We start from the raw sequence: 21,584 nt of genomic DNA, 5'->3' as shown, positions 1-21,584 counted from the left end.
TATTCTTTATGTACAGGCTCAATCAAACTGATTCTAAAATGTCCATGTAATTTTTTTGTGATTAATGCTTACGAGGGAACACTTTGTTTCACTTTGTTTCCAGATTTTTTTAATGTTTGTAAAACTCTAATTATACATTCATAATAATGTTATTATTTACTTTGTGCAAGGTGAGCTTTTAGGATGGCCAACCAAATGGCGTCCGTCGTCCGTCGTCCGTCCACAATTTAAATATTCTAGGACATCTTCTATGATACCGCAAGGCCAATGTTAATGAAACTTGGCAGGAATACTCTTTGTATAAAGCTCTATCAAGATTGTTCAAAGAATTCCATTTCATGCAGAACTCTGGTTGCCATGGCAACCGAAAGAAAAATCTTTAAATATCTTCTTTTAAAGAACCGTAAGAGCTAGAGCTTAGATATTTGGCATGAAACATCTTCTAATGAGTGTCTACCAAGTTTGTTCAAATAAAAGCCCTGGGGTCAAAATTGGCCCGGCCCCAGGGGGTCATTGATTGTCCCTATATGCATATAGTAAAAACTTAAAAAATCTTCTTTTAAAGAACCCAAAGAGCTAGAGCTAAGATATTTGGCATGAAACATCTTCTAGTGAGTGTCTACCAAGTCCAGTCCATGACATTCTTATCCATTAGGAATTTAAAAATACTTGGTATAAGTGCTCATAGTAATGGGACAATATGTCATGCGAAACAAACGGTCGCCTACCTCCAAGGACAAGGTCACAGATGGAGATCAAAAATAAACAAACTGTTATAAGATAGATTAATGCTAAAATAGGTACACTTAAAGATTATATTGAATTTGATAAATACATATTGGATACAAACTTTGATGGTATTACTAGACAACAGCTGTCTATTGTTAACCTGTTAAATAATGGTATTACATTGGATAGACCTTCCAAAGATAGTAGTACTGTAAACAATTTTGGTAACCGTTTGATTGACTTATGCAAGTCCATAAATTTTTTGATAGCTAATGGTAGATGTGGTAGTGACCTTCATGTTGGTCGAACTACTTGTAAAAATACCAGTTTAGTTGATTATGTTTTACTTTCCCCATGTGTTTTTCCAAATATTGTTGATTTTGAAATTTGCGATTTTGACCCCATTTTATCGGATATTCATAATAGCATTTCTTTTTGTATTAAGTTTGACTCTATTTTATGTTTAACACAAAATAGTTCATGTGTCATTGATATTCATGACAGTGGTGCTACTGTTAAAAAACCCATATGGGATAAAGCTGTGAATGATGTGTTTAAAAATAGTTTTGATTTAGACAGTGTTTCTGTATTACAAGTAGAACTCTCAGAATTGTTGACAAGTAAAACTTATTGTGATAATACTATTAATAACTTTACTGAGAAAGTTTCTCAACTAATTTATAATGCTGCTGATAGCTGTCACTTGATTATTGATGTGAAAAATACTGCACAAAAAAGTACTAAAAGACGTAAGAAATCACGTCAGAAAGAGTGGTTTGATGATGATTGTAAAGTAGCAAGAAGAACATACTTGTCAGATAAGAATTATTATAGAAGAAATAAGACTGATACTAGCTTCCAATCAATGGTGTCTAGAGGAAAATCTTATAAAAAGATGATAAACAAGAAAATTAAGTCTTATCAAGATAATATTAATAAACGGATACTTGGGTTAAAGTCGTCAGACCCAAAAGCTTTTTGGAATTTGTTAAATAGATACTGCACGGACAGCAGGGATACTGTGAATAATATTTCAAAAGAAGTCTTTCTTGAACATTTTGTTAAATTAAATGAATCTGATCTAGATATTGACAATTTAGATGATTTAGATCTTGAGAATATAAGTTGTAATAATAGCTTCTTAAATGCAGAAATAACTATTGAGGAAATTAAAAAAGTTGTAAAAAAAAAATAAAAAATAATAAAAGTCCTTCTGTGTTTGATAATATATTAAATGAATATCTAAAAAATGTAAATAATGAATCTGTTTTAAATGTTATTTGTTTATTGTTTAATGTTATTTTGGATTCAGGTATTTTTCCTGATATTTGGAGTCAGGGTATTATTAATCCTATATATAAAAATAAGGGTGACAAATCTGACCCCAACAATTATAGAGGGATTACCATTTTAAGTTGTTTTGGCAAATTATTTACCAATATACTAAATAAGAGACTGAATGAGTATTTGGAATGCCACAATTTACTTAATGAAGAACAAGCTGGGTTCAGGTCACAATATGGTACTACTGATCATATGTTTTCCTTAAAGATGCTAATTGATTATTATTTAATTTGTAATAAAAAACTTTACTGTGCATTTGTTGACTATAGGAAGGCATTTGATTCTGTTAATCGACTTCATTTATGGCACAAACTTCTGTCACATAATATTGATGGTAAGTGTCTTGGTATAATCCACAATATGTACAGTAAGGCTAAATCTTGTGTTAAAGTAAACTGAGTTGACTAGTTTCTTTAGTAGTTTTACCGGTGTACGTCAAGGTGAAAATCTTTCATAAATTTTGTTTTCTATCTTTTTGAACGATTTGTCAGAATTTGTATCTAATAAATATACAGGACTTGTCAATATCTCTAACGCAACTCGGGAATGTCTTAGTGACGATGTCATTGATGTTTATGTTAAATTGTTTCTTTTGTTATATGCTGATGATACAGTGCTTTTAGCAGAAAGCAAAACTGATTTGCAAGATGCCTTAAATGCTATGAGTGAGTACTGCAATATATGGAATCTTGTTGTAAATGAAGCTAAGACTAAAGTAGTGGTTTGTAGTAAGTCAAAACCTAAGGATGACTTTGATTTCATGTACAATGGTAAAAAGCTTGATTTGGTAGATAACTTTACTTACCTTGGAGTACTTTTTAATAATAATGGTAAATTTTTGAAATCAAAGAAAATTCTTGTTGATAATGCTAGAAGAGCAATGTTTTCTGTGATCCAAAAGTCACGTAAATTGTGTTTACCAATTTCTTTGCTACTACATTTATTTAACTCTATGGTTGTACCTATTCTTCTTTATGGAAGTGAAGTTTGGGGATTCGAACAAGTTCAAATTCTAGAGAAATTTCAGTTGTATTTTTGTTAATTTATTTTGAATTTAAAAGCTTCTACACCTAATTGTATGGTTTATGGTGAGCTAGGCATATTCCCATTAGCCTTACAAGTGAAAGCAAGAGTTTTGTGTTTCTGGAGTAAAATTATAAATGCTAAGGAAAATAAGATATGTAAACTTCTTTATAAAACAATGTTGTCTTTGTCCTCTAGGAATATTGTTAATTCTAAATGGATAAATTTTGTGAAAGAAACACTTAGTAATCTTGGCATGTCAGAATATTTTCATTTACAGAAGGTAGATAATATTAATCACTTTAAAAATGTTGTGAAGCTTAGACTACAAGATCAATTTTTACAAGATTGGCATAGTACTATTGATACATCCTCTAAGTGTTTAGTGTATCGTACATATAAAAATACTCATTGTTTTGAAAAATATCTAGATGTACTTCCTTTTGACATAGGCAAATATTTATGTATATTTAGAACAATGAATCACCTATTACCAATCGAAAAAGGCAGACATTTGGCAATTGATCATAATAATAGGGTCTGTTCCTTATGTCTGTATCAAGCTATTGGTGATGAATTTCACTATTTATTTGAATGTTCGTACTTTAATGAAATAAGACGTAAATCTCTTCTTCCCAGGTTTTACACTCATCCCAATATTTTTAAACTTGACACATTAATGAATAGTTGTGATAAAAATATTCTTCTAAAATTATCTTTATTTTGTAAAAACATTATGTTAAAATTTAGATAAGTAATACTTCTCATTCTCCGTTCTCCTTTGTTACAATATAAAGTACATGTTGTATTGAATTCAGAACTTGAAATGAACAATATGATCTCCTTTTTGTTTATTAAGCTAGTCATAATTGTATTTTTTATATTGTGATATTAGTGATTTTTGACTGTTATTTTTCTGTTTGTTTGTTGTTATAACCAGTTGCATATTATATGCCTTGGTTTAATAAAAACTGAAACTGATTTTGTGTCCGTTCCATAGCTTTTTCATAGGTCAAGGGATTTTGAAATTACTTGGAACTAATGTATACAATAATGAAATTGAGAAAATAGAATCCCTAAAGAAAGCCCAACACGGCAAAATTGAAAATGTTGCAGGCTTGGTTTGATTGAGCCTGTACATGGAGACCTCTACCTCCAAGTTCAAGGTTACACTTGGATGTCAAAGCTTAATATTATAATGTCTGTTGTATGGTATATTTTGATTCAAGTTTATAATTTTCTCATCAAACAATGGAAATTTTGAAATAACTTAGCACAAATGTTAACAATAAAAAAGTGATGTGTCACCCAGACGTCTACCTTCAAGGTCAAGGTCACACTTTGTGATAAAATGTCAAATTTGTTTTTTCGAGGGTATTTTTGGTGTCCGATCAATAACTTTTTGTGTCGCCTGGAAAAGGCGACATATAGGGGTTACTTTTGTCGGCGGCGTCGATGTCCCCTAGGTATTGTCCGGAGCATAACTCTGTGACTATAAGTCGGATTGACTGCAAACCTGGTGTGCATGCTTGTTTTAATAACCCAAAGTGCAGTGCACAAGAACCAATACGCTGCACTTTTTAATTTTTGAGTAATTGCCCTTTGTTAATGTTCATACTTTAATTTTGTCCGGGTTATTTGTCCTAAACAATAAAAGCTATGGACTGGAAACTTAGTATGATGATTGATCTCATTACGAAAAAGTGCAGTGCACAAGAACCGGTACTCTGCACTTCTTATTTTTTTGACTTATTGTCTTTTGTTAATTTTCATACTTTATTTTTGTACGGGCCATTTCTCCTAAAGATTAAAAACTTTCTGTGTCGGGTGGGGGCTGCGTTCATTGAACGCCGCCTTTCCTTGTCGATCTTGTTTATCATATTTCATTAGTTGATAGATCTCATTAACAAAAAGTGCAGTGCACAAGAACCGGTACTTTGCACTTTTTTTGAGTTATTACCCTTTAGCGGTGTTTATAAATAACCTGTATTTAAGAAGATAAAGCCTAAGTGACAACTATACTGTTCGATTTTTCTCTATATGTAAACGATTTTCTTATCTGCTATCGATCGAAAAGTATGAGAACAATTGAAAGGCAACTTCAACAAAATTTAGATAAAATTCAAAAGTGGGCATTAGAAAATAGTTTTAAATTTTCAAAGTTAAAAACTCAATGAATTCATTTTTGTCGATTACGGAAACACCATAATGTTCCTGAACTTTTCATATCTGGTTCTAAAATTCCAGTAGTTGATGAAGCTAAGTTTTTTGGAATTATATTTGATAAAAAAAACTTTCTTTTATACCACATATTAAACATTTGAAAACTTAATACCTAAAAGCTTTAAATTTACTAAAGGTTTCATCAAGTACAAACTGGGGATCAAATTTTTCCACATTACTGAAATTTTACAGAAGTCTTATCCGATCAAAATTAGATTATGGTTCTGTAGTAGATTGGTCTGCAAGAAAATCATATCTTCAAATGCTAGTTACCATAAATCACCAGGGTTGACGTTTAGCTTTAGGTGCTTTTCGCACCTCACCTGTAGAAAGTCTATATGCGGAAGCTGGGGAACCATCGCTTCATATCTTCGTCTCAAACGCTATCACTTCAATATGCAACTAGAATGTCATCTAATAGCAAAACTCCAGCTAAAAATATTATTTTCAAACCAAGTTATACTGAAAAATTTGTTAACAAACCAAAGAAATAAAAGATGATTTAGATAAACTTAAAATTAATCCAGACAGTATCCTTCAAAATGACGAAAAGGATATTCCACTTTGGACTTATAATTCCCCGAAAATAAAAATTAACCTTTCAAATATAAAGAAGTCATCAAATTCATCTGAACATTTCAAAGAAAAGTTTCTAGCAATTAAAGAAGAACATGAATATTTTATACATATTTATAAGGTCGGTTAAAAAGAATGTTGCAAAGTAGGTGCGGCTGTGTTTGAAAATAATTTTACATCTCGTACGATTTTACCAGGTAATGCATCAATTTTTACTGCTGAAGCAAAGGTTATAGATTTAGCATTGTCATTCATTGTACAGCATACCCATGATAAATTTGTGATATTTTCTTACTCGCTTTCTGTTTCAATATCCATGAAAAATAAAATAAACTGACAATAACATGATAAGGAAACTTCTTTTACGATTTCATGATATACTTAAAACAAAATCTGTTAAATAATATTGGATTCCAAGTCATGCAGGTATACGAGGAAATGAAAAAAGTAGATGCTTTAGCTAAACAATCATTAAAGTTTCAAAAAACTGACTTATTGTTACCTGCTTGTGATTTTAGACCGGCTAAAAACAAACTCGTGTCATCTGAATTGAAAGCAAATTGGGACAATGCCGTTTTTAATTACTTCACGCTATAAACCCATCTCTTGATGTGTCACCATCTTTATCTCTGTCACACCGCCATGATCAAACAGTTCGTCTTCGATGCCGAATTGGACACACTAAAATTAACCACTCTTATCTCCTCACGAATGACAATGCCCCTGTCTGTGTACCTTGTAATGAAAATTTTACTGTCAAGCATTTTCTTCTTGAATGTCATGATTTTTCACAGGCCCGTAATAGATTTCATTGTGTAAATTCACTCAAAGAACTCTTTAATACAATTCCATCAAAAACATCATTGATTATTTGAAAGAGATAAACTTGTATTCTAGGATCTAATTGGCTCCTCATTTTCATTGTCATTTACAAAGTTTTGCAGTACATTTTAAGCCTATTATATCATTCGGCACGATATTGCCAGTTATGTGTTGACGTGTCAAAACAAACAAACTATAGGTCTAGCTCCATGTCACGTTTTACTTTCTCAAAACTTATAAGGTTATTTTTTGGTCGCCAATACACTCTTGGCTTAGCAATCAGTCAGTGTATCAGAGGTCTACAAAAAATCAAAGCACCAAGATGCATTTAATAATTTGGTCATGCATTTTAAACTGCGGGAAATATATTGACGTTATAATAAGTCTCTATGTCTACGTTACAAACAACTAAATAAATTCTTTGGTGCTCATAGTCGTTCTTGAGAACTTTTAAATATATGGTTTAAATTGAGAAAACAATGGCGGCACTGTTTTTTTTCCTGAACTGAACAAGTATGATGTTAGCAGATACTGTTAAACAAAATGCAAAATGTCAAGTCATGTACTCTTGTGTGTGGGTATAGGAAATCAATATGAAATAAAGTATGATAAAACTAGTATGCTACTGAAATATACAGGAGATAGATCGCCGTGTTTCAAAGCCAGTCACCTTTACACTTGAGCTAGATTCGACCGATGAAGGTATGGAATTCCATATGATCATTGTGCGTTGTACTGTCATATATAATCTTGTTTAACCAGCAAACGTTCTGGCCTAACACTTAACATGGTGTGGTTGATTGCGAATATAAGCAATAAAAGGACATATCACGAGCCAGAGAAATAACGAACTCGAAGTTCTCACGACTTTTTACAATATTTACAGACACTAGGCATACAATAAATGAGGCATTCAGATGGATGAGAAAATCCATACCATACATGTGATGCAAAAATGGATACACAACACAAAAACACTTTTCATTAATTTCAATGACCACATGAGAGAAATTTTGAACATTATGTCTATGGATATCAAAACATTTTAATCAGAAAGTAATATACCAACACAAGTGTATAATAATGATTTGCAGTCAGTCTGAAAAGAATTAAATACACACGCAAACACGCACGCACACACACACACACACGAACGTACAAACTCAAACACTAAACTTAAGTATAACAAGGAAATGTACCTGTTTTTTTGAAAATTTTGTTTTTGATTATTTAATGTAAAGTTGATTTCACCTTGTAAAAGGTTTTATAGCATACACCTTAACATTAAATGGAATAAGTCATTATACACAGATCAAAATAAAATACAATAATGTTGTTTTAACGTCGATTTTCAACCATTAAAATAATCAAATAAATTACAATGATTTATCAACAAAAAAGCATGTATAGGTGACGAATATAACATAAGCATTAAATGTTAATCTAAAAATGATACCGAGAATAATATTAAGAAATATTATGGTTACTTTATAAAACTTTGCGTTACACAAAATGACACCTTAAATAACCCTTGATATGTCAATGTGATAATAACTATTTTAAAATAAAGATCAAGGTAACATACACAAATGTCCCCTAATAAAATGTTTGATTATAGATAGGTTAATTTCCATTTATGGAAAAGGGACATTTTGTAACGAGAAGATAATCATCTTCTTTGAGAAAATCTTAAACAAATAGACGCTATTTAAACCAAAACAATTTCGGATCATCGTTCGGTTGGAGGAGGTGCTCGCATTCTGTCAAGTTGTTTAGGGTGATATGACACCACGTCCGTCAATGTGTCAGAACAACGGTTATCTAAAAGAGAAAAATGTTTCAAATGCATCCAACATAAAAAGCATATTAATTTGTTAAGTAGGTCAACAATGTAAGTAATAACTTCATTTAATTACAACACGATTTGTGTTGCACTTAAAGAAAATGTGCGGCTTATTCTTGTTTTTAAACCATGACTATGCTTTCGTTCAACTTATTGATAATATATCAATTGTTTATACCAAAATCAATATATTTCCATATAAGAAATGAAACGAATTTAGAAATTTATCAGTTTAGATTTGGTCATTATTTAATAAGCATTTAATAAGAAGAGTTACAATAGTACCTGTTACTGCAGGTTTTTTCCACATTTTGAATGTTACCACTGCGAGTATTACCATTAAAGGTAGACCTACAAATGTAACTGTTACTCCAACTATGATTGTGGTATTGTCACGTGCCTGCGATGCCATATCTTGTCCTAAATCTAAAATTGCATCCTCGTCCTCTTCATTAACTGCATAACCTTGTTCGCCAGATATACGATAATATCGTGCAACAACAATAGAAACTATATTTGAGACGGGCCCTTTATTACCAGCATCGTCGACAGCTAGGACTGCAAAATACATTGTTTCAACAAACGATTCTTCTGCATTTACAACAAGTTTCAACGCTTCTGTCGTTCCAACAACTTGTGGGTAGAGAGAGGAATTTGTCATATTAAGGTGATCTGCTAACTCGAAATTGTCACGCAAGGTTTCAATATTGCTAGATATCCTCATTTCGTATGCCGAGGCTGTAAACAGATACGATGTTTGCAAATTACAATTTCAGAATTAAGAGAACTAGAAATGTGTCCATAGGACACGAATGCCCCCACACGCCACTGTTCTGTCAATCTTATGACTCTAGGTCAAATATTTTTGGACTACATGTGCCACAAGTTGGAAACTAAAAATCAACAAAGGGCCATAATTTTGTTAAATTTGATCGCAGCAAAAATTCCTTCAAATACTACCATCTACACGTTAAGGTTGTTCATCCCTGGAAGTTTCAGCAAAATCTGCTATCTGGTTTAAGTGGAGTTGCGTTCACAAAATTTCTACATAGTATATAGTGAGAAAATCAACAAAGGGCCATAATTCTGTTAAATTTGGTCGCAGCGAAAATTCCTTCCTTTACTACCATCTGCACATTAAGGTTGTTCATCCCTGGCAGTTTAAGCAAACTCTGCCATCCGGTTTAAGAGGAGTTGTGTGCACAAAATTTCTACATAGTATATAGTGAAAAAATCAACAAAACGCCATAATTCTGTAAAATTTGGTCGCAGCGAAAATTCCTTCCTTTACTACCATCTACAAATTAAGGTTGTTCATCCCTGAAAGTTTAGGCAAAATCTGCCATCTGAGGAGTTGCGTTCACAAGATTTCGGGACGGATGGACGGACGGACGGACAAGTGCAACGCTATATGCTCCCACTATGTTTGGGCATAAAAAATTGATCAACTGCCAATGCAACAGTTTTATTTTTAAATTTAGGAGTCTAAATAAAAAAAATATCAAAGGTAATTTTTGTTATTAATTATTTGCTTCCGTGTTCAGTCGTTAATCTAACGTTTTTGTGAACCTTTGATTAACAAAAGAAAAAAGTATATGTGATCATGTAATGTATATGTACCTCGACCCTGATTTTTATCATCCCCGGTTGCCGTCCAAGTAAGCGTCAAATTTCTGTTTTTCCCACTTTGTGTTGTTTCGGACTCAATATAATTTATCTCTACATCTGTTATTCTTCCAGGAGCTATAGTGTCAACTGATTCATCATAAATGTAATTTGACACATAGAGTTCCTCTGTTACTACATTCCGCTGGAAGGAATCCGGAATACTTTCTTCTATTTCCTCTTCTAAAATGGGCAATTGAATAAACAATATAACAACATATATCATTTAAATTTTGTAAACCTTCTTGTATTAATAGAATAAACATACACGTATAGCTTTGATATCTATATTACTACTATGACGTCATTCGAACGGTATGTTTGATATCGAATAATACAGAACAGGTCAGCGTATAATATTATAAACTGATTAACTCCAATCGGCATTTGTGTGTCTTTTAACCTGTTGGTTTTAAATGAATTGCCTAATCTTACGTTTTAACAACGTGCTATGGTACGTTTATGCACAATCATTCATTAAACAACAGCAAAAAAGTTTCGATGTTTTTCTGTCTAGGACCACTGTGCTTTGAAAAGAGATTAGTGGAATCATTTACAAAGGTAGAGATGGAGAATTTTAATCGGATAAATGCAGGTCATTATTTTTGCATGATTGGAGAAATACATATGAAACAACTGGAGGAAATATTTAGGGTTAACATCCAATTTATTTTATTTATCTACCCCTGAAAATACTGTTTAGTTTATGTTATAGGTCACGATCAGAAATTCAATTACACAACACTAACAAATGTAAACGTGACTTAAGACCAACCATGTGTCATTATTATAAATCTTAAATGCTTGTGCTAGTATTAGATGTTATTGACGATAACTATTACTTGCACGAACAAACAGGCCAACTCGATCAAACCGTGTCTGCAGCATTTTCATTTTTGCCTCTTAATGCGGGTTTTTTTCGAGTTAGATTTTAGTTACTGTTTTTTCCTCTTTTTTTATTATTTAGCATAGATATATAAGAGATGGACAGGAATGAAAAAATATCATGTTCTTTTACCTTCAATCACACTCGCAGAACCAGAGTTACTATACAAAAGGTAAATCTCCCCACCTTTACCAGCCGCTTTAACTTTGATATATACTCGTCCAGCTGCGAGACAACTTGGTAAAATATAACACGAGTAGGTGCCGTCGTTTTTCAATCTATCTGGATCTGGAATAATGCATACATACATTTTATCAGGACAAGAACTTACTTACAGTGCATTTTATTTAAATAAGCTTTGCATATTTTCTCAAATTAAAATTATGTTAATCAATAATAATTTCGATAATCGATGACACAAACATTTGATGTAGTTAAAGGTAAAAAGTTGTGTATTTAATGTGTATTGAATGTTCGCCTCTGTTACTTCACAATGTTGTTACCATTTTATCAAGTGTACAACAATATAAAAAGTTTTACACAAATACATACAAACTGTATGAAAGAAACAAGTGTAAACAGATAACAATTCTATTCTTGTTAAATATTTATTTTATGTTCCGGCATCGTTAAAAGTTTTCCACTAGTATCTGCATTATCTATAATTCCTTGACACGAGCCACTCTTGACTGATTAATAAATGTTAATTTCGCAAATATAACTTTGTTAATTATGGTAATTTCATGGATATTACTCTGTAGTTACTTAGAGAAGGAACTCAAAGCGATTGATAAAATCAAAGAGTATTTGTCATTGTCGAGCTTTATGATTATCTTAACGACATTTATTAGCACAAAAGGATGAATATTCTATTTTTGTCCTACATTACCTTATTGCTCACAAATAAAAAAGATACTTACAAATGCCATTGTCATGCAAGTAAAGTGTACAAGGCAAATTTGTGTTCGATTCAACATTTGCTTCTACGGTGACATTAATAACTGGAGCGTTATTTTTTGTGACATCTACAAACAATGCAGGGAAATCGTCAGTAGTTAAGTCCACATGTGACTTTGACAATCTCGAAACAACACGTATCACATCATTAGTTGTAATTGTTGGCGATGTTGTTACAAGATATTCCACACTCTGTATCTTAGTAGTAATCACTAGGTAATAGTCACCTGCCTAACATGAAAAGCAAAATGTTATTCACATGATGTTAACAACTGGGCCGCATTCGGTACTTATGTAAGGTAATGTTACACTTACAAGTATAAGAAACAGCGAGAAATAATCACAATTAAAATTAAAATCAGACGATTATCAAAACGGAAATATCAAGTTCTCAAAAAAAATTATTATTCATCAATGTTTTATTTCTTAGGCAACAAAGGATATGTCAGATTTTTGTTTCTTTACTTACTTGTACACAGAAACAATTTATTGAACACCAACTATACGCCGGTTAATTTTGGACTAGGGACTAATGAATAAGTAAGATTATAAAAAATAACAAGCCAGCTTTTCTTATGCATTTAGCAATAATTTATCAGAGAGTTTGTAATCTAATGAAATTATATTTAATCAGCATGGTCATTTTTCATTGCATGTTGATAATTAAAGATCTGATATTAAGATATATTTTTATTATACAAAATATGTGTCGCTTTAAAATAGTTACAAACAAAATATGTGAAAGTAATCGTGCACCTGTGCAATCCCATCAATTTTCAATGCAGCAATTTTGTTTCCATAGACAGTTGAATTTTGCAAGTAACTTCCAGGTCCGTTAAGTTGTATATGAATGTCATCATTATCGGCTGTGAAAACAGTTACAGATGTGTTCTTACCCATCCCAGTCTCTATTGAAAAGGTTGTATTGATCACGTTTGATGAAAGTTTCTCCGATATCAACTAAAACAAAAGATATTAAAAAGAAATGATACAAATCTATATGAATCAGTCAATTAATTACAAAAACAAACATTTTATGTGGATATAATAATTAATTAAAAAAAGGCCTATTTGGACATAGAAAGAAAATATCTTACCATTGCAGGTTGTTTTGCCAATATTGTTATAGAAGTACCTCCCGATAAAGCTTCATTAAAAACAGCGGCAAAGCTGATTGTGTCTTTTTCTAAATAGGTGTAATGCTTTCCTCCAGTTTCTTTTGCGATATCAGGAAGTAGTGTGTCTGCATGCTGAGATACCGCTATTGTATTAATGTTCACTTTTTTAGCTATTGCATTTAATCTAGATATATTAAGATCACCATGATTGTTCTCGCCATCTGTTATGAGAATTATTTGTCCATTCTCAGCAGAGCCTAGTTCTGCAGTTAAAACCTATAGATGAGACATTATTAGAAATGACAACACTACTTACAACAAAAACAATTTATTCCTTTCAATATTTCTCAAAAGCATGTAGTAATTGAGTTTATAATGGATGAATACAATAGGAGGATATCATTCATATTTTTATTTATTACTTAACTTTTATTTTATAATTATAGATATAACATTGTTTTCTAACTTTAACCCAAAAGCTGAGGGCTCGGTTTGTTATGAATAATCAGTGTTGAATTTCAATGGTTTGATTCCTCTTTGACCTCTTGTCTTGAAAAATGATTTTGTATGTTTTAAAATAATTCAATAGTGTCTAAAATTATGTTGCTATTTATTTGAAATCAGTATTTTGCGGACATTGGTTGCGGAAAAAAATATGTACACGATAATTGTGATCCATGATTACATTGTAACTTTGACAATTGTTATTTTGTGGATGCAACAACTTTAGTTGTTATTTTTCAATGGTTTTTAAGTTGTTCTTTTTCAATAGTTTTTAAGTTGTTCTTTTTCAATGGTTTTTAAGTTGTTCTTTTTCAATGGTTAGTTTGTTGAAGCAACATTGTTTTGTTCTATCTGGAATTTCAGTGTCGTAATGCTTCCCATTTAATTTTTCAACTTCGTAAATCCAGACAGACATTCGTCTTGGTAGCAATTGTTTCGTTGCCTTTAAAGGTATGCAATACATTGCTGAACAAACATTCACAGTCATTTGCGCGTGCGTAAATACTCGCATGTGTATATTGTAAGACAACTTATCTACAACCGTATGACTCTTATTAAGAGCATCTAACATACTCTTTTAAAAAAATATTTCAAAGGCATTAAACTTATGTCTGACCTTTTCTTAAAGAGCTATTCAGGCAAATAAATGACAAATATTAAACTGATCATTATGCTCAATCACGCTAATATTACATTTTCAAAGTCCAATAGTGAATTTCTCTATTTATTCAATATATTTTGGGTATTAAGCGTAAATATATCTATATATGTTGAACGAAATTAAAAGGCCGACAGAATCACCGAGTTGTTTTAACAAACCCTGGAAGTTAAAATAACAGAAATTGTGGATTTTGTATTATTGACGATGTTCTAAGTCAGTCTATTTGACATATTCATGTAAGTTTTAAAAATTCACTATGACAACTATTGTGAAATCTGAACGCTCTATCTTGACGTGGGTCAGTTGGGAACCCACCACATTATTGTTTTAAGGAGAACAGTTCAGTTCCTGTTACTGCCAAGTGTTTTCATTTTGATGATATTAACAAAATATTGAATTATCAATTCAAAACGAAGAAATGATATTTTGCCTGTATTCTTTCATAAGCCTAATGGGTTATGTAAGTTTATTTTTCTTAATTTACGCGCAAAACAGTTATAGATAATTGACTTAAAATGACCGTTACCAAGTCCGGAATCGCACATGTGTAAGAGTTTCTAGTTTCTACCTATATTGTTTTGCTTTGTTTTTTGTTTTCAGATATTGATACTCAAACCGAAAGTGATGTACATTTATCCCCTTTTTAAATATTGATTGGCCTTGCTTGCGAATTACTAAAGTGGTTCTCGTTATATTGGTTGCATTTATGTACATACAAAGGATAAACTTTATATATAAAACAATCGCCGATAGTGATCCATTCATGGTTCAATGTTATAAGTTTGAAACATAACCATCAATAGAATCAATATTTGGTAATGATGACGATTTCGATGACACTCGCCTTTTGGACAATATAATTAGTTAATAAATGAAGTGAATAAATTTATGGAAAAATATCACTTTTCGCCAAGATAAAAAAATCTTTAAAAACATCTATAAACAACGGATTCAGTAGATTTATCTGATTTACGACTTGTTTTTAATGTTTCACTTCAATACAAACCTTATGTATCTTAAGAACGTAAGTGCTGGAACAACCGCTTTTCACCACGCATGGGCTACCGAGGATGTAATTTACAAGACTTTTGGTATAACATTTTCTCCAGATATCAATGTAGTCATGCTTACCTTTATTGCCTCGTCAATACCACATCCGATACAAGTATTTCCGTCGGCAGTTAAAGGGAGGGCCCTTATCATTTCGTCTTTGTCTTCTTGTGAGTTCAAATGTTTCATATCAATTTCTATGTATGCAGAATGATTAAATGTCACAATTGCCAGACTACTTCCAAAGGGAATCTTTTCTTGTATTACATATTTCGCAGCCTGAGCTAGAATTTCAATTGTGCTTTCCTGAAAATAGGTAAAATATCTCGTTTCACTACTTTTATATCATATGTATTTACATCAAAGTGTGTGATAGTCACTTAAATGTAGGTTTTTATAAGGGGGGGGGTATATAGGAGTCACCCGGTTGTTGGTCGGTTGGTCGGTCGGTCGGTCCAGCGGTCCGTTGCATTTTCCTTGTCTGGAACATAACTTAAAAACTAATTGTTGGAAGTCAATATAACTTCATACAATGGTCAAGCACATATAGAGAAAGTGAAGTGCACAAGGACCATTACTCCATCTTGACTTATTACAGATTTATTGTCCTTTTGTTACTTTTCCTTGTCCGGAGCATAACTTGAAAACTACTGATTGGAATTCAAAACATCTTCATGCAATTGTCAAGCACAATAATGGAAAGTGCAGTGCACAAGTACCATAGCTCTATCTTAAGTAATTACAGAATTATTGTCCTTTGTTACTTTTCCATTTCTTTCTTTTGTCCTGTCCATAACTTGAAGACTAATAGTTGGAATTCAATATAATTTTAAACAATGGTCAAGCACACTGAGAGGAAGTGCAGTGCACAAGAACCATAACTCTTTCTTGACTAATTATAGAGTTACTGCCCTTTGTAACTTTTCTTTGTCCAGAGCAGAACTTGGTAAGTACTGATTGGAATTGAAAAAAGCACAATAAGGTGAGTGCAGTGCACACGAACCATAACACTATTTTGACAAATTACAGAGTAATTGCGCTTTGAAACTTTTCCTTGTCCGGAGCATAACTTAAAACGTTCCGGTTGTAATGCAAAAAAAATCATACAATGATCAAGCACAATTAGAGAAAGTGCAGTGCACAAAAACTTTATCTCTGTTCAGAGTTATTGTAGAGTTAATGCCCTTTGTTACTTTTACGTTGCTTTTTTCTTGCCCAGAGCATAACTTGAAAACTACTGGTTGGAATTCAATAATTTTTCATGCAATGGTCAAGTATGATGAGAGGAAGCACAGTGTACAGAAATCATAACTCTTTCTGAACTAATTTTAAAGTTTTTGCCCTTTGTTACTTTTAATTGTCCAGTGCATAACTTGAAAATTAATGGTTGGAATTCAAGAAACTTTATACAATTGTCAAGGGCAGTTAGATGAAGAGCAGTGCACAAGAACCATAACTCTAATTGGACTTATTACAGTTATTGCCTTTTGTTTCTCTTTTGTCCTGTGCAAAACTTGAAAACTTGTTGTTGGAATTCAATACAACTTCATACAATGGTCAAGTACAATGAGAGGATGTGCAGTGTACAATTACCATAACTCTTTCTTCAGTTTTTATAGAGTTATTGCCCTTTGTTCCATTTCGTTGTCTTTCTGGACTTATTGCAGAGTGATTCAATAAAACGTCATCAATGGCCAACCACATCGAAAGGAAATGCAACATAGAAGAACCACAACTATCTTTATTTGCCCACAACCGTAACTGTATTTCAATTGTTTTACAAGGTATTCTGTTACTAGTGACATCCTCATTTCCGAAGCAGCCTTAAGTGATAGTTCTAGTTGTTCTTGATGTTGTTTTGTTTGTTTTTGTTGGGGGGTCGATTTGGGATTTTTGACATTGCGGGACAGGAAATGTTTTAGTCTCCAGATTTGTGTCCCATCTGACACAGGACTTGAAATACTTGCAAAGCTTGTGGGCAAAACTTTTTCTTATTCGCTAGCTCCATTATCAATCAAAATCATAATCATCTTTATTGTAAATGTTTTTTAACGCCTTTAGCCTAAATTAGGCGAGGAACCGCAAAAAGAACTATGTTCATTTGATGAGATTCTTTATTACCTTTTGCATATTTTCCTTTCAATGACCAAAACTGGTTTATATGAGATTCCCTCTGACCTAAATGCAAAATGGGTTTTCGATCGCTTAAACAATACAAAACGATATATAAGGAATAGAATGTAGATCTACATATATTAAAGTGTCTCATGCTAATTGAAGCTGTGCGATGAATGACTGATTTTGTAGTATCAACAAATATATTTCTACCGCGTTGCTAACGCAGTAAGATTTTTTTATGTGTATTTTGACTTATTTAGGTAATTTACTTGGATTGTAAGTGCCGTTTGCAATGTGTAAATTACTTGTTTTGATACCTTTCCAGTATCTTACTTTTAAGTTTATTTTCAAATTTTCATAAAAATAAGCATGAATCTGTAGATATGCTTCTTTGAAAAAATACTTAGCCACAAATATAAGTCGTTTTCTTTCAATTAAAATGAAAGAAGTGACCTTCATTTTCAAGTCATATAATTATTGTTTACAAGTATCGGAAAGTTTAATACCATTCTTTTAACTTGAATTGAAGGAAAAAAATTACCATGCTTCCAGAGACATCTAACACAAAAACCATGTAAATGTTGTTTTCTTGAATAAATTCAAAATCTGGTGTTGTGTTTGTTTCAGTAAGTGTTTTCTCGCTTGAATCTGAAAAAAAATATCGAAAACATTTTTCCCTCAATTTGTTCTAAACAAAATTACTTGACATTGTGGCGAGTTGACATATGTAGTGGCAATTTCAGATCAGATGTTTATGCTACCACTTTCATATCTTTTGACAGATGAACAAGTTTGATATGTTTATTACATTTTAAATTTTAGATTCTGAACAATGAATCTTATTGCAAGGGATGCAAACATATTTGTAAGAAAAATGTGTCGGCTACCATTTTGAAACGGGAATCATTTACATCAAAGTTGTATTTATATCATGAAACATCTAAAGGTTCTGATCAGTTTCAAAATCATCACTTTATGATGAATTCTAAATTTGAAGGTAGGTTCTTCGGGAAGTTAGCAACATAATGTCAAGAAGGTGTATGTGATGTTTATTGCATTACAAGAGAGGGCTATGATGTCCATGTATAATTGATAATCATTTACTGTATATTAAGTGCCAAAATATATGTTCCCTGGAGACATTTTATGGCATAAGTCATTATCATTTATTACTAACTTTTAAAGTCTTTGTGTTCCCTCATTACTTCCCAAGCACTTTTCCCATCACAAAATATGTTCTGAGCGGTTGGTGCTACTCTATTGTGGCGCTCGTCTTCCGGTACAGTTTCATCGTCTTTATCGCAAAACATGGACATCTTAGAAAAAAATCAACGCATTATCTTCAACACATTTCATAAGTCTTATAATTATGCCGTTAGACACTAACCATTTATTTTTTATATTCTAATAAACCAATACCTTTTTCTGATTATTTTTCAAAGCTCACAACTTTGGACAGTGCCAAATATAATAGTTTATATTATAAATAAAATTCTCCTGATACACATTTAATAAGTATCCATCGTGCCCATCGATATCAATAACTAGTATATCATTTAGTAATTGAACTTATAGAGAAGGTCATGCGATTATGAACTGGATAATTTCTATGTGTTGAAAATGGCCTTTTCTATATTGAAATTATAAAAGACAAAAATTGATTACTTTTCAAACGTAAGGAAGACATAATACGAAGTGGTATGAACCTTTTGACAAGCATATGCTCCATACCTGGTCGACATATTGATATCCCATCAAACTTATTTTCACATCTTGGTCCGTGTAAGGACAAAAATTGCAAGTGTTTTTCATCTTTTTCATTGAATTATCAGCGTCACACCTATTCTTGTGTTCTGTGTTGCAATTAAAACCTCTTCCTATCCGACCTTGCACTTTATGCGAACACCTGGAATCATACAATTAATATTAAAGAAAATTTATTTATTTATTAACCCAAGAAACGCCCGACAATGTAAAGAATATGGATGACAAAACTCATCGAAAATTTTGTTGGAGTTTACGTCTCACTTACATTGTGAAATTCAAATGTTTTTTTTTTTCAGCATATTGGTTTCGGTAACAGGCGCCCATTTATTAGTTGTTTGCGGCTCATGAAGCTTCGTTAGCAAGTTTGATAAGTTCCCCTTGTGATTAAGTCCTAATCCATATCAGAGAAGGGCAAGTGGTTTTAAGAAAATTCAAATAACTCAATCACAAATGCCCATTTATAAGGAATATTATTGTAAATGTAATAGTTGGATTATCATTACGATACGATTTTTTCTGATGACGAACGTTAATACCTGTTACTCCTTTCTTTAACCATATTTTGTTTTACTGATTACTATGTTGTTGTTGTGTATTGTGGGCAAATCTGGATATATAGGTTATAATAAGTACATATTATTATTACACGGAATATAGAAAAAACACTATAAACTACTTTAATACAATACTTCGAGTCCTTTATTGATTTTCCCTACCTCGAGATAAAAACGCACTGCAATAACAATACTGATTTTATGGTAGCCTGATTCTTCAGCTTTGATTCTTTTGTAAATTGTAGGGAATATTTTGGTTTATATAGCATTATTCCGTGTGTTTTTTTCTATTGCCGCATTAATGTAAATCGTGTCTTGTTTACGCCTTAAAAAGCAATTATCCAAAAAATACTTTCCAATACCGTCCATGAACAGGCTTTATTAAACATTTAATTTTTCTTGGTCGTTTCGGACGTTCTTATGGGATTATGTTAACTAAGTCAATATTCTATGATTTCCAGAACATTTTTTGTAAGATGTAAATGTTGTTTAGGCGAAATTAAAGCAGCATGCCTCCAGATGAGCCAAATTATTTCATTACAATCAAACATGAGAAATAATGTATAAAATTTTAAGGAAAAGTGGAAAGATTCAAGTTATAATTTAAAGGTTATAAGTGTCGGTGTCAATGGTTAATTTTTTTATCATGTATAACTGTATTTCTACTGTGTTAGTTACGCAGTAAGAGCATTTTTAGCATATTTGACCTTTTTGTCATTAATCATGGGTTGTAAGTGTCATTGATAATGAGTAAAATGCTTCTTTTATGTAACTATACAACATTAAACTTTTAATGACATTTCAAATTTTTCATGAAAATAACATAATCTGGAGGCGTGCTGCTTTAGATATGTTTATTTATGATGGCGGAGACCATAAATACTCAATTATAAATAAAATTTCAGTCTGATATCATACTGAATTTAAGATTAAATGTGGAAAAATATATATCATCAAACAATTCATTTACTTTGTTGTAAACTTGCTCTCTTAACATGCATTTATATATAACCTGGGCAAGAGGAAACACGTCAAGATGTGTATGTTATAACATTATAAGACCCAGATGGAAGGTAGAGAACCGTGTCCCTATCTCCAATTGGTTGGTGCATTGTATTTATCTGGATAATTTGTAACATTGTAATATTTGGAGTAACTTTTTGTATAACTTGCATTTACATTCAATTTTCGTCCAACGTTATAATTGTGTCATTTAATACTCTACAGCTACGTATTCCCTGACTTTAATAACATACTTGTTTATATTACAATTTTTTTTCATAACGTCACATGAAGAAAAAAACGTCTTAATGGTAACATGGTGTATATTTAAAATTTATTCAACAAAGCAAAGATAAAACATTTACCCGAGAGGTTTCCATTTACCCTCGTGCTGATAAAAGACGTCTGTCGATCCACCAATGCGTGTAGGATATTCGTCAAATAAACCCCAGCGAAGATGGCCCCATTCATGAACTATGACATTTTCTGAAAAAGATGTTATTGAATTAAATGTGTGGACAAGAAATTTCACATTACCGCAATGCAAGCGAAGACACTGACATTCATCCTTTAGAAACAGTACAAAGGTAAAACTTTGTTGTTGTTGTTTTGTTCTTTAGTTTTTTTTGTGTCTCGTCCGTGGTCGTAGGGGTTAGAGTCGATGACTTCTAATCCAGTTACCTCTCTGGCGTGGGTTTGATCCCCGGGAGACGCTTTGGTAGTTAAGCGCGGAGGAAGGTAT

The 21,584-nt window shown here is 32.0% G+C and overlaps 1 protein-coding gene across 1 annotated transcript; it reads right to left on the bottom strand.

The window, feature by feature from the left end:
• Nucleotides 1-7,588: 7,588 nt before the first annotated feature.
• Nucleotides 7,589-21,328, bottom strand: LOC132739718 (calcium-activated chloride channel regulator 1-like; the record flags this gene model as incomplete). The annotated part of the gene is made up of 12 exons (XM_060727506.1): nt 7,589-8,538; nt 8,846-9,298; nt 10,181-10,408; nt 11,244-11,399; nt 12,032-12,299; nt 12,825-13,028; nt 13,166-13,462; nt 15,483-15,707; nt 18,061-18,167; nt 18,697-18,835; nt 19,251-19,425; nt 21,208-21,328. Coding segments are annotated over 12 exons (2,465 nt in total), but the record flags the coding sequence as incomplete, so codon positions are not given.
• Nucleotides 21,329-21,584: the final 256 nt, after the last annotated feature.

Source organism: Ruditapes philippinarum, unplaced genomic scaffold, assembly GCF_026571515.1.
Source record: "Ruditapes philippinarum isolate M1 unplaced genomic scaffold, ASM2657151v2 ctg9002_1_1_1_1, whole genome shotgun sequence".
In the NCBI taxonomy this organism is placed as follows: domain Eukaryota; kingdom Metazoa; phylum Mollusca; class Bivalvia; order Venerida; family Veneridae; genus Ruditapes; species Ruditapes philippinarum.
Note: the sequence above shows the minus strand (reverse complement) of the source record. Positions and strands in the feature narration are given on the sequence as shown.